The 12,959-nt window shown below is 43.5% G+C and overlaps 1 protein-coding gene across 4 annotated transcripts in view; it reads right to left on the reverse strand.

Moving 5' to 3' along the window:
- The window catches only part of LOC125462192 (janus kinase and microtubule-interacting protein 1-like), a 334,030-nt gene that overhangs the window by 164,454 nt on the left and 156,617 nt on the right, over positions 1-12,959 (reverse strand). For all 4 annotated transcript variants that reach the window (XM_059638150.1, XM_059638124.1, XM_059638093.1 and 1 more), the window contains one exon: positions 12,304-12,541. In XM_059638150.1, coding sequence (XP_059494133.1) covers positions 12,304-12,432 — 129 coding nt within the window. In that variant the 5' untranslated portion in view covers positions 12,433-12,541. The remainder of the gene's footprint in view (positions 1-12,303; positions 12,542-12,959) is intronic.

The following is a 12,959-nucleotide window of genomic DNA, read 5'->3' on the forward strand; positions in this document are numbered from 1 at the left end:
GGTTGGCCATGCTAAATTATCCCACAGTGTTCAGGGATGTAGGCTAGGCAGATTAACCATGGTAAATGTGGGGTTACAGAATATGATAGGGGGCTGGTTCTGGTTGGGATGCTCTCTGGAGAATTGGTGTGGATTCAACAGGCCAAATGGCCTCCTTCTGTACTGTAGGGATTCCATGTTCTATGTTCAGTAGTGAAAAGACTTTGGGCCAAATCTCTCCTTAGGTTAACTAAGTGCTATTTCCACTGAATTCCATGAAGAATTTCTCTCTGCATGGTCTAGTGTGTTTTGTTATGTGATCATCCCAAACCTGCTTCATTAACTACTTACCACACCCCTCTGGTGTGCATCTTAGCCCTTTTCTCCTATTTACCTACTTGCCATCGCCAGAAGTAGTTGCCACTGCTGAGATATCAGGGGATTTTCTGGTATCCCTAGTGCTGGCTCCATCTTTGACCCCTAGGAATGCACTTAGCCAGTGTTAACTGCACCAAATACAGCACTGAGAATATTTCACACTGTATTATATTTCATTTGGGAATGCCAGGAGAAAGATATTATCAGCATACATCCTGCTAAGCCTTTTACTGTACAAACCAATTATGCAGGACAGCTTGACAGGATTCTTACATTGAATTCATCATGGTAGACTGTCACTGCATTAATGCAGAACCTCAAATATTTGCCAAAGGTCATAGTCACCTTAACTGGATGGAACAGACTGTGAACTACACCATCCAGCTACCATCTGTCATTGCTGCACAACACCACTCTATAATGAGGGGCATTCAATGCACAAAGTCTATTACCAATAAAATGCTACTGGTAAGCCCTAAAATATAATGCTGTTTAAAAATAACAAACATGTGCAAAAAACATGTAAATTCTTATAAACTGTGGCAGATCACAAAGTGTTTTCAACCAATATATAGTGTAAGTCTATTAGTAGACCTTGCTCTGGCACCAATTCATTCGTAGCTTTGTCACTATTAGTTTGATGGGAGTAATTAGTTGGCAAATTTACCTACCTTTCAGACACGGGTTTGAAGAAAGATAATTTACTTAAACAGAACAATCATGTTACTTCCTGAACCATAAATAACGATTTGACTGCAGCAAATATTTGCTCTGCATTTACACCATGTTGGAAGGCAACTTAATTCTGACATTTAAACTTTAATTTTTATTTATGTATTCACAGAATTTGAGACCAATCCTTATCAGGCCTGAAGGTGGTGGTAAGCCTCTTTATGGAACTGCTACAGTCTGTGCGGCGCAGGCACTCACACATTGCTGTTAGGGCAGGGGTTTGACTCAGCAACAAAAGAGAAATGGTTGATATGCTTCCAAGTCAGACTGGTACATAGCTTGATGAGTAACTTGTAGAACTTGGGGAGTCAGGAGGTAAGTTACTCGCCAATGTATTCTTAAACTCGCTCCTGTAATCACTGGCTTATGCAATGAGTCCAGTTGAGTTTCTGGTCAATGATAATGCAAAGGAGATAATATGGACGGCAAATGCTGGAAGCCAGAGTCGATCGGTGTGATGCTGGAAAAGTTTAGCAGGCCAGACAGCGTCCAAGGGGCAGGCAAGTCAACATTTTGGGCTGAAACCCTATGTCAGGACTGGGGAGGAGAAGGGCAGCCCAGAGGTGAACAGAGGGAATGGGGAGGCACTGGAAAATGGTAGGAGAGATGGAGATACGTGGATGCAGGTAGGGGATTATTTGAATGGTCAGTGGGAAGGGGGAGTTGGAAGATAAACAGATTAGGTCAGGTCAGGGAGGCGAAGAGGAGGGGGAGGGCTCAACATGGGATAAGGCTGTGGGTCGAGAGATTTTGAAGCTGGTGAAGTCAATGTTATAGCCAGAGGGCTGTAAGCTTCGGAGGCGAACTATCAGGTGTTGTTCATTCAGTTTACATTTGGCCTCACTCTGACAGTGGAGGAAGCCAAAGACAGGCTTGTCATCAGGGGAGTGGGAGGGCAAAATAAAAAGGATGGCAACCGGAAGGTCAGGTTGGCTGTTGCGTGAGGAGCACAGATGCTCCGCCAACCGGTAGCCAAGCCTGGGTTTCCCCGATATAGAGACCACAGCGGGAGCAACGAATGCAACAGATAAGGTTGGATGAAGCGCAGGTGAATCTCTGCTGGACCTAGAAGGATTGCCTTCAGCCTCAGATGGAGGTGAGAGGGAAAGTGTTTTTGCAGGTGTAGCACCTCGTGCGGTTGCAGGAAAAGGTACTGGGTGTGGTGGACGAATTGGTGGCGTCAGTGGAGCTGACAAAGGAGTCACAGAATGAACAGTCCCTGTGGAAAGCAGATGGGGTGGCAGTGAAATATCTTTTTGGTGGTGGTGTCTGATTGTACGTGGTGGAAATGTCGGAGGATGATGCGTTGTATTCGGAGGATGGTGAGGTGGCACATGAGGACTAAGGGGACTCTATCCTTATTATTGTTGAGGGGAGGGGGTTTAAGGACTGAAGTGTGGGAAATGGAGGAGATGTGGTTGAGGGCATCCTTAATTACAGAGGAGAGGAAATTATGATGCCTAAATTAGGAGGATATCTGGAATGGGAGAGCAGATGATGCGGAGACAGAGGAATTCAGAGTACAAGATAGCATTTTTGCAGGAGTGTGGGTGAGGGGAGGTGTAGTCAAGGTAGTTGAGGGCGTCAGTGCATTTGTAACGGATGTCAATGGTGAGTCCGTTTCCAGAGATGTGAACGGAGAGATCCAGGAAGGGGATGGAGGTGTCAGAAATAGTCCAAATAGAATTTGAGGGCAGGATGGAAAGTATTGGTGAAGTTGATGAACTGTTCAAACTCCTTGCTGGAGCATGAGGTCGCACCGATGTAGTCATCAGTTTAGCGGAGAAAGAGGTGAGGGGTGGTGCCAGTGTAGTTGCGGAAGAGGGATTAGTCCACAAATCCTCTACAAAGAGGCAGGCATTGCTCGGGCCAATGGAGTGCCCATGGCCATCCCTTTGATTTGCTGGAAGTGGGAGGAATCAAAGGAGAAGTTGTTGAGTGTGAGGACCAGTTCAGCCAAGTGAATGAGAGTTTCAGTGGAGGGGGACTGGTTGGGCCTAAGGGAGAGGAAAAATCAGAGGGCTTTTAATCCCCCCATGTGGGGTTACAGATGTACAGGAACTGTACACCCATGATTAAGATGAGGAGGTGGGGGCTGGGAATTGAAATTTTTGGAAAAGGCGGTGGGAGTGGATTGTGTCATGAATGTAGGTAGGAGGTTCCTGGACCAAAGGGGAAAGAATGGATTTGAGGTACGAGGAGATGAGCTTGGTGGAGCAGGAGCAGACAGAGACAATGGGTGGACCAGGTAAGGCGAGATTATAGATTTTGGGTAGGAGAGAGAAACGGGCAGTCCGGGGTTGGGGAACTATCAGATTGGAGGCTGTGAACGGGAGATCTCCCGAGGTGAAGAGGTTATTGATGGTCTGGTAGGTGATGGCTTGGTGATCAGAGGTGGGGCCATGATCGAGGGGATAGTAGGAGATGTCAGAGAGTTGGCATCTGGCCTCAGGTCCTGTCCTGATTTGCCTTTCCAAGATGCAGCACCTCGCATTTATCCAAATTAAACTCTACCTGCCACTCCTTGGCCCACTGGCCCATCTGATCTGCATCCTGTTTTACTCCAATGTAACCTTCTTCACTGTCCACGACACCACCAATTTTGGTGTCATCTGCAAACTTACCAACCATACCTCCTAAGCTCATTTCTGGCTGAAGATTGCTGTGAACATTTCAACCTTATTCTTTGCATTGTTGGGCTGGACTTTTTCATCATTGAGAATGGGGACATGTGCTCCTTCACCATCATTCACAACTGGGAATGCAGGGCTACAGAGCTTGGATCTGATCTGCTGTCTGTGGAATCGCTTAGGTCTATCTACCACTTGTTTCTTATGCTGTTTGGCATGCAAGTAGTCCTCTTTGGTATCTTCACTTGCACCTCATGGATGCCCATTCTTGACTTGCCAAGTGTCCACTCGAACTGTGTGGTGGTCACTTTACCGAAACTGTCATGGACAAAGCATTAGCAGCTGACAGGTTGGTAAGGATGAGGACAAGTACGTTTTTACCCCTCATATTTATTCCCTCACCACCTGCTGCATGCCTGGTCTAACAGCAATGCCCTTTAGGGACCAACCACCTTGATCAGTAGTGCTGCTGCTGAGCCACTCATGGACATGGACATTGACATCCCCACCCAGAGTACGTTTTGCACCCTTGCTACCCTCAGTGCTTCCTCCAAGCTTTGTTCAATATGGAGGAGTCCTGATTCATCAGCCGAGGAAGAACGGTACGTGATAATCAGTATGAGCCTTCCTTGCTCACTTTTAACCTGAAGTCACAACACTTCATTGGGTTGAAGTCAATGTTGACAGCTCCTATGGTAACTTCCTCCCACTGTGCTGCCACCTCTGCCTGTGAGACGGGACATATCCAGAGCTGGTGATGGTTGTCGCTGGGACATTACCTGCAAGGTTTGATTCCATGTGTGTGTCAAACTGTTGTCTGACTAGTCTGTGAGATAGCCCTCCCAATTTTGATACTAGCCAGCAGATGTTAGTAAGGAGGGATTACCATATCAGAAAGCAGTTAAGACTCAACTACATTTCTGTGGGTACGGAGTCACATATAGGTCAGACCAGGCAAGGATGGTAGACTTCCCTCCCTGAAGAATATTACTGAACCAGATAGGTTTTTACAACAATGGACAATGGTTTCATGGTCACTAGTAGATTCTTAATTCCAGATAATTTTAATTGAACTCAAATTCCACCATCTACTGTGGTGAGATTTGAACCCAGGTCCCCAGAATGTTAGCTGAGTTTCTGGATTAATAGTCTAGTGATAATACCACTAGGCTATTACCTTCTCAACTGTTACACACCTCTGGAGCAGGTAGGACTTGAACCCAGACCCAGATATAGGGGCATGATGGGCTAGTATGGACCTTGCCAGGCAGAACTTAATTCTGGCAGAGGCAGGAGGTAATCAGAATCAGGTTATGTCATCACCTGCCCAATTAAATGCCTTTCCTGCCTCCTATCTTGCCTCCTTAGCGAGCACTAGATTCCTCACGGTGCAACCTTTGCTGCACGGTGGATGTTTTAACTCCAACTGAAGCTGAGGGTGGGAAATGACTGGAACATTTTAGCACATAACAAGCAGAACAGATTGGGTTTAATGGGTCTCCTGTAGCCAAAAAAACAACTTTGTTAAATATTTCATATCCAATTTGGAGTGAGCACAGAACTGTAACTCTCACATGTATTATATTAAATATTAATTGTCCCGTACAGGGTTTCATAGCTACAGCAACAGGATTAATCAGGGCAATGAAAACCACTCTCCCTTATCATATAATCTCATAACACAGGGAACGGCCATTTGGCCTGTCATGTCTGTGCTGTCTCTTTGGCAGTATTATTCAATGAGTTGCATTCCCTGCTCTTTTCCCTTGTTAACAGTGAGTAGCTTCCCACAGCCATAAGCATTCAACACAGTTATCTGACTGCAGCATCTGCACTGTGACACAACGCAGTGTGCATCACACAAGGGTAAATAAAGCAGAGATAGGAGAAATAGAGATAACATGGTGTGAAGCTGGATGAACACAGCAGGCCAAGCAGCATCAGAGGAGCAGGAAAGCTTGATGTTTCAGGTCGGGACCCTTCTTCAGACAGGAGAGATAGACATGTTTAGATATAAAAGACAGAGCCCAGCTGCAGGGAAGTCTTCATTGAATCATGATGAGGAAAACAAATACCCTTTGTTTTGTTTAGAAGGCCTGATTAAAACATCTTAAATGAGTCCTGTAATTTTCAAGGTACTGAGAACTTGCTATCCAGCAATAGGTGAATTCTGATACTTGGGCTAATAACTCTGAGACAGCACTGTATAAATGTGAGCCATCTTAATTCCTTTCAACTGTCTGTCAATAAACCACAGTGGTGCGGGAAAGAGGGGTTTCATGGGGAACTGTCATCAGTATCAGGACAGGAGGGCACTGTGCTGTCGAGACAGAACAGGCCTATAAGAAAGGCACTATTACAAGGATCATGGGTGATTAAATAGGCAGGTGGACTGGGAAAATCAGGTTGGTAGCAGATCCCAAAATTTGGTGATGTGTAATGAGGCATTCTTGATTAGGGAGCTTTAAACTGAAAGAACCCCAACGGGGCAGAGACCACAATACGATAGAATTCAGACTGCCATTTGAGAAGAAGCAGCTGGAATTAGATATAAATGAGTAAAGATACACAAAACTGCAAAGACATGATGGAGGAACTGGCCTGAGTTGATTGGAATGGGGACACTGAAGGGAAGACAGCAGAGTAGCAATGGCAGGAGTTTCTGGGCTAATTCAGGAGGCACAGGAGAAATTCAACCCAAGGAAGGAAAAGCACACTGAGGGGAGGACAAGGAATCGTGACTGACAAGGGAAGTCAGGCACAGCATAAAAGCAAAAGAAACAGCATGCAATGTGGCAAAGGTTAGTGGAAAATCAAATGGATTGGGAAGCCTTTAAAAACTAGCAGATGATAACTAGAAAAAAAGCAATAAGAAGGAAAAGATGAAATATGAAAGTGAATTAGCCAGCAATATTTTTAAAAATTGCAGAAGTTTTCTTCAGATATACAAAAGGTAAGAGAGAGGCAAGTGTGGACATGGGATTGCTGGAAAATGAGGTTAGAGAGTTTGTAATGGGAAACAAAGAAATAACAGAGGAACAGATACTTGGGCAGTCTAGGAGGCTGGCAAAGAAGTGACAGATGGAATACAGTGTGGGAAAGAATGAGGTTATACATCTAGGTATTAAGAATAGAAGGGTAGACTATTTTCTAAATGGGAAAGATTTCAGAAGTCTGAATCACAAAATGACTTAGGATTCCTAGTTCAGGATTCTTTTAAGGTTAACATGCAGTTTGAGTTGGCAATTGGAAAGGCAATTCAAGAGGCTAGAATATGAAAACCGGGATGTACCGCTGAGGCTGTATAAATCTTTGGTCAGACTGCGTTTGGAATATTGTAGGAAGTTTCAGATACCATATCTCAGGAAGGAAGGATGACCAGGCCTTGAAGGCGGTTCACAAAAATGATGTGAGAATGAAGGGCTTGTCACATGAAGAACAGTTCAGGTTTCTGATTTTGTACTCAATGGAGTTTAGAAGGATGAGGAGGGAAATCTCCTAAAAGCACACAGAATACTGAGAGATCTAGATCGCAAGTACATCGCGAAGACATTTCCACCAGTAGGAGAGACTAGGTCCCAAGTGAATAGCCTCAGAGCTAAGGGTCAACCCTTTAGAACTAAGATGATGAGGAATTTCTTCAGCCAAAGGATGGTGAATCTGTAGCACTAATTGTCACAGGCCAAGTGAAGGCCAAGTCATTGAGTGTATTCCAGGCAGATATAGATAGGTTCTTGATTAGTAAGTGACTCAAAGGTACAGGAGAAGACAGGAGAATATAGTTAAGAAATACATTAGCCACCATTGAATGGCAGCACAGACTTGATGGGCCAAATCAGTTATAGAACGCCTACAATATGGAAGCAGGCCATTTGGCACAATGAGTCCACACTGACCTCCGACCCTATCACCATAACCCTGCTTTTCCTACGGCTAATCCACCTAGCCTGTACATCCTTGGATGTTATGGAGCAATTTAGCACAGCCAATTTATCCTACGTGAAAATCTTTGGACTGTGAGAGAAAACTGGAGCATCCAGAGGAAATCCAGGCAGACACGGGGAGAATATACAAACTCCATACAGTGCCCAAGGATGGAATCAAACATGGGTCCCTGGCACTGTAAGATAGCGGTGCTAACCACTGAACCAGTATGGGTGGCCTAATTCGGCTCCTACATCTTATAGTCTTAAAACCCCTTCCTGTCATTAAATACATTGTTGCTAGACAACAACTCATTTTTTCTTTCTTCTACTTGTTTACTGAAGCAATGAACTACTCAGTTCAAGTGGTTTTTAGTGAAGCCCCACTTGAAACATGTAAACATATCTAGACAGCTCTTAACCACTAACAAACGTCATCCAAAATGAAACTAAAACTACGTCCTTCATTTCGAACACACAACTCAGGAGTAAAAATCAACCTTAAAGCTACATCTGACTCTGTCTATTTTAGAAACTAAGTTTAACATATCAACCTTCAGCACATACAAGAGCTCCAGAACATCATGGAGATTTATTATTCTAGTCAGGTCTTTTCAGTGTGCTATTTCCAGGTCCACTGTATTCCCGAGCTTTCAGTCTAACTCGAGTAAAATGGTAAAAATTGAGGTTTGTTTTTCTTAAAAAGTTACATCAATTTACAACAAACTTATTTTAAATAGGTGGTGAAGTAACTTCACCTTCTGTAATTTTGGTGATTACTTTAAACTCATGTCCTATCACTACTAACTAATGAACTTGCAGAAATAGTGGGCTGTATTTTCTAGCCTCAAGTGGCTCCAGGGAATCACTGGCACTTTCAGAACTTGAAACTGAAGAAGTCATATTGATGAGAAGGCAGTAACAAATCAATGAGGGAAAGAATGGTATTGCATAAAGACTAATTTATTCAGGAAGCTCCCAAATATCTTCAGAATCCAGGTGTTCATCCAAGGCCTCCCAATAAATTTAAGAAGTTCAATCACAGATCCTGGAACCAGCAAATTAGGTTGTGGAGTTGGAGGCAGGGTAGGTATTAAGCAAGAGGTTTGGCATCTTTCTGCTTTTGTGCCATCACATCATAAAGCCAATGCTGGAAAAGTTGGCAGCCTGACTGCCTGCTGCTTAAACAGTCAACTAGGAATCATTTCTCACCTCCACTGGCATTCTCCCTTCATTGAAAGGGTCCATCAAGATGGTGAGACCGCCAGCTGGGCTCAGTCAGGGCTCCTCTGTGATGGACACTCCATATCCTGCAACAATGTCATTGCTAAATGGCACACATCTCCGAGCCAGAACTTGGCATCCCACAGATCAGCTCAACTCTCTCAGAGCCTCCCTCTCCCTCTGGAACTGCAATTGTCCGCCATGAGTGATACGACTTCTGGTACTGCCAGGTTGCTTGCCCTCTGAATAGGCCAGCAGTGCTTTGGGAGGGTCAAGCTACCTACAAAATGCTTTGCAAAGTCCCTTAGTCATCAAAAGTGGTGTCAGCTGCTGATTTCAGACCCAGTGACAGGATGTCAACTTTAATGGAAAAATCCATCTTACCGTTTCCTTGTATAGTCTTGGCTTATAAATGGCACCAAAAGTCTATTCAGCCCATCATAATTTTGAATGTTTCTAGCAATTCTTTTCATCTTGAGAGATAATAATTAAAGGAGTAAGGCATGCTTTTATTTCACAACTCCTACCTCACACACCTAAATAATAGTTAACTTGAAAGCATGGGTGGAAACCATGGGGTGGCATGGTGGCTCAGTGGTTAGCGCTGCTGTCTCAGGGTTCAATCCCACCGTTGGGTGACGGTCTGCGTGGAGTTTGCACTTTCTTCCCCTGTCTGTGTGGGTTTGCTCCAGTTTCCTCCCACAGTCCAAAGATATGTAAATTAAGTGGGTTGGCCATGCTAAGTTGCCTGTAATATCTACGGATGTGTGGGTTAGGGGGGGTTAGCCATGGGAAATGTAGCGTTACAGAGATAAGGTAAGGAATGAATCTGGGTGGGATGCTCTTCAGAGGGTCAGTGTGGACTCAATGGACTGATTCTGCACTGTAAAGACTCTCCGGTCGACTGAATTGGAGTCTTTCCCATTTCTTGGCCAATGCAATGCAATTTTACTCAGCCTCCAGTGGGTTTGGTTTCAATTTTCAGGTTCCATCTTTTGATGGAAGACAGTTGCCTCTCTTTTCAGTTGAAGAAGGTGTACTTGCAAACTCATTCTCACACGATATCAATGCAATAGGGGAGGCTATGGCCTAGTGGTATTATCGCTGGACTGTTAATCCAGAGACCCTAGATAATGTCCTGGGGACCTAGGTTCAAATGCCGCCACGGCAGATGGTGGAATGTGAATTCAATAAAATATCTGGAATTAAGAATCTAACGATGACCGTGAATCCATTGTCGATTATTGGGGAAACACATCTAGTTCACTAATGCCCTTTAGGGAAGGAAACTGCCATCCTTACCTCATCTGGCCTATATCTGACTCCAGACTCACAGCAATGTGACTGACTCTGTACTGCCCTCTGGGCAATTAGCGACAGGCAATAAATGCTGCCTGGTCAGCAATCCCGTGAATGAATAAAGGAAAAAAAATCTTAGCTCCCAGCAGTTTGATTATCCGCTTTCAATTGTTGTCAATCCTCCCACACAGTTTAAGTTTACCATACAGAAAAATCAGATGCATTTAAATGTATTTGAATCATTAAACCTACTTTGCTGCTACTTGAGCCGAATTTGATTGAGACAAGTGTTTCTGTTAGGTCTAGTAAACTTTAAAGACAACGAGGGAGGAACTTTACTGCAATTATCAGCTTTCTGGTATTCCCATTATTACCCAGTTGAACAGTTTTAATCTCCTCACACACATTCCCCATGACACATTGCACAATAAAGATTCTGCTGACTGAAGTTTCAACTCAATATTATGAGCCCTTACAAATTTATAAAAATATATTCTCCCATCAGAAAAACCTATTTTCTGCAGAATAAGAGATAACTTAGAACAGCCTGATGACTAGATTGAATTCTTTTTACCAACAGAATAATCTCATATGTATATACATTATGCCCAGTATAGCAAAGTATTCACTAAACAGAAGAAAATCAACTAAAAGCTCACAGCTGTCATCATTCTGTCTCTCTAAATTAAGTATGATGTGCCCACGCTACATTGTTCCAAATTCAATTTGTCAGTTCAGATTGCTGACATTGATCTGATACGCCCCCAGTGTAAGCCTGTTTCTTGACAATATTTGCTCCCAGAATCCCAGACAGACGGCCCCAAGAGGCCTGCAGAAGCAGTGAAGGCTGCTCACCAAAGCACTGTACAATTGTTGCATGAAAAGACTAGGCAGAAACTCTTTAGCCCTGAGCGTGCAATAGATATCTGCAAAAAACAACATGTACTTGTATCTTTTTGGGTTACTTTTCACCTTGTTGCTTGCCCGTCACAGTAATCCTGAGACAGCGAGGTGTAAAGGGGTGTCACTGCTTCTCCAGACCTTTCTGTCTGGAAAACATGATAAGGTGGCAGGAAAGACCCCTCATTATTTACATAGCAATCCTTTGTCTGGACCTGTTACAGGTGCAGTCACACACCTGCCCTCCCTCTGAAATCCCATGACAATGTAAAGTGGTTGGAGGTTCTGCGTCTTCGTTGATGTTCAAATATATTCTGCATCAGCGCCACACTGTTCCCACATCCTTATGTCACTGGAGCTCTGCCAGTTGGACTGCACCAAATCATAGATTTGTACTGGTCAACATGCAACTTTTATTCAAGTTCAACTATTGGTTAACAGTAACATGTCAATAAATGACCAATGAATTTGTAGACAGCCATTCCTTTTGAGCTGAAAATGTGGAAAGTAAAATTTTCCACTGCATTTAAAGAGAGTGTTATCATTTGATGATAAAAATAGTGTCGGAAATTGCAGACTTATCAATTTCTCTGGCTGAGACCACTAGAATGTTTTGAGTCTTTCTTGTGCTGTCTTTGATTCAACATTTTGGAATTACTAGAATCGCCTTCCTTACATACGGCCATAAACTAGCTGCTATAGCCTTGTGCTTATTGTGTCATTCCAGCCATACATAAGAATATCTGCAATAGCGTTTGGGTCCCAGATTCTGCTTCCTGACACGTGGTCCATCTCAAATCACCACCTCAGCAGTTGGATCTTGAGTTGTGACTTTGGGGAAATGTTGGGGAACAGGTGTCTGGGAAACATCCCCAAGATGAATAGGACTGACCTGCCTAGGCCATTGTGATTCAGTACAACCCACATCCAATTTGCAAACTCTTGCAAACAGGCAAAAACACATGTTTTGCCTCATGTGGTTGCTAAGGGAGAGAATGCAAATGAAATTTTATTGATTTAAACAATGATATAGTATAATTTACAAATAACTCGACTTCAACCAAAAAATAGCAAGGACTCTGAAATCCTGTATAGGTTATATGGGTTGATGAAATAGAGGTCATATTCATGAATTGCTGTCAAAGTTCACAGATTTCCATTATGTGTCAGTTCCATACATGTTGTTGTATGCAATAATGTTGCCTGCAATGCCATTCAGTGTTAATGACCCTCCCTACCTTGCCTTTCTCCTGCTGAAGCTCGATTTGAATATCAGTCAGCTTGGCTCGGAGTTCCTCATTGGCAGCTTGCAATGCATCTATTAACGCCTCGGGCTTTTCGCCCTTCACACGTCCTTTCTTTGACATGTTTGTTCAGCAGTTCTCCTGCACACTGTGAAGGTGGAATCAGTATTTCCTAACTGTCAACATTTCACAGTCTGTGGAATATCCTCCCATTGGCTCCATCGTTTGGACCCTGGAGTGAACACATTCAAGACAAAGTGGAAAGAAGAGTCAACTTTGTAATTCATTACATCGTCATATATATCACTTCAAGCCAAAGCAAAGATACAGCGTCCTGGCTCGACTATTTCCAACTGCTCCATCCTAAGGTCATAAATGGGGCTGTTCACTGATGTTCACATATGTTGTACTCCATTCACAATAAACCTCAGATAATAATAGAGCATTATTAATGCAGACTTGAACTGATAAATGGCACATGTTATATAAGTGTCAGCCAATACCCTCAACAATGAGAGAATGTCTAATCCCTTTCCCTTGACAATCAAAAGCGTTGCCATCGCCAGGACTTAAACATCAATAACCTGAATGGGTCACCACTGACTAGACCACCCACATAATTGTTTTACTGCAGTGCCAGAACTCAGTAG

This window comes from Stegostoma tigrinum, chromosome 1, assembly GCF_030684315.1.
Source record: "Stegostoma tigrinum isolate sSteTig4 chromosome 1, sSteTig4.hap1, whole genome shotgun sequence".
NCBI lineage: Eukaryota > Metazoa > Chordata > Chondrichthyes > Orectolobiformes > Stegostomatidae > Stegostoma > Stegostoma tigrinum.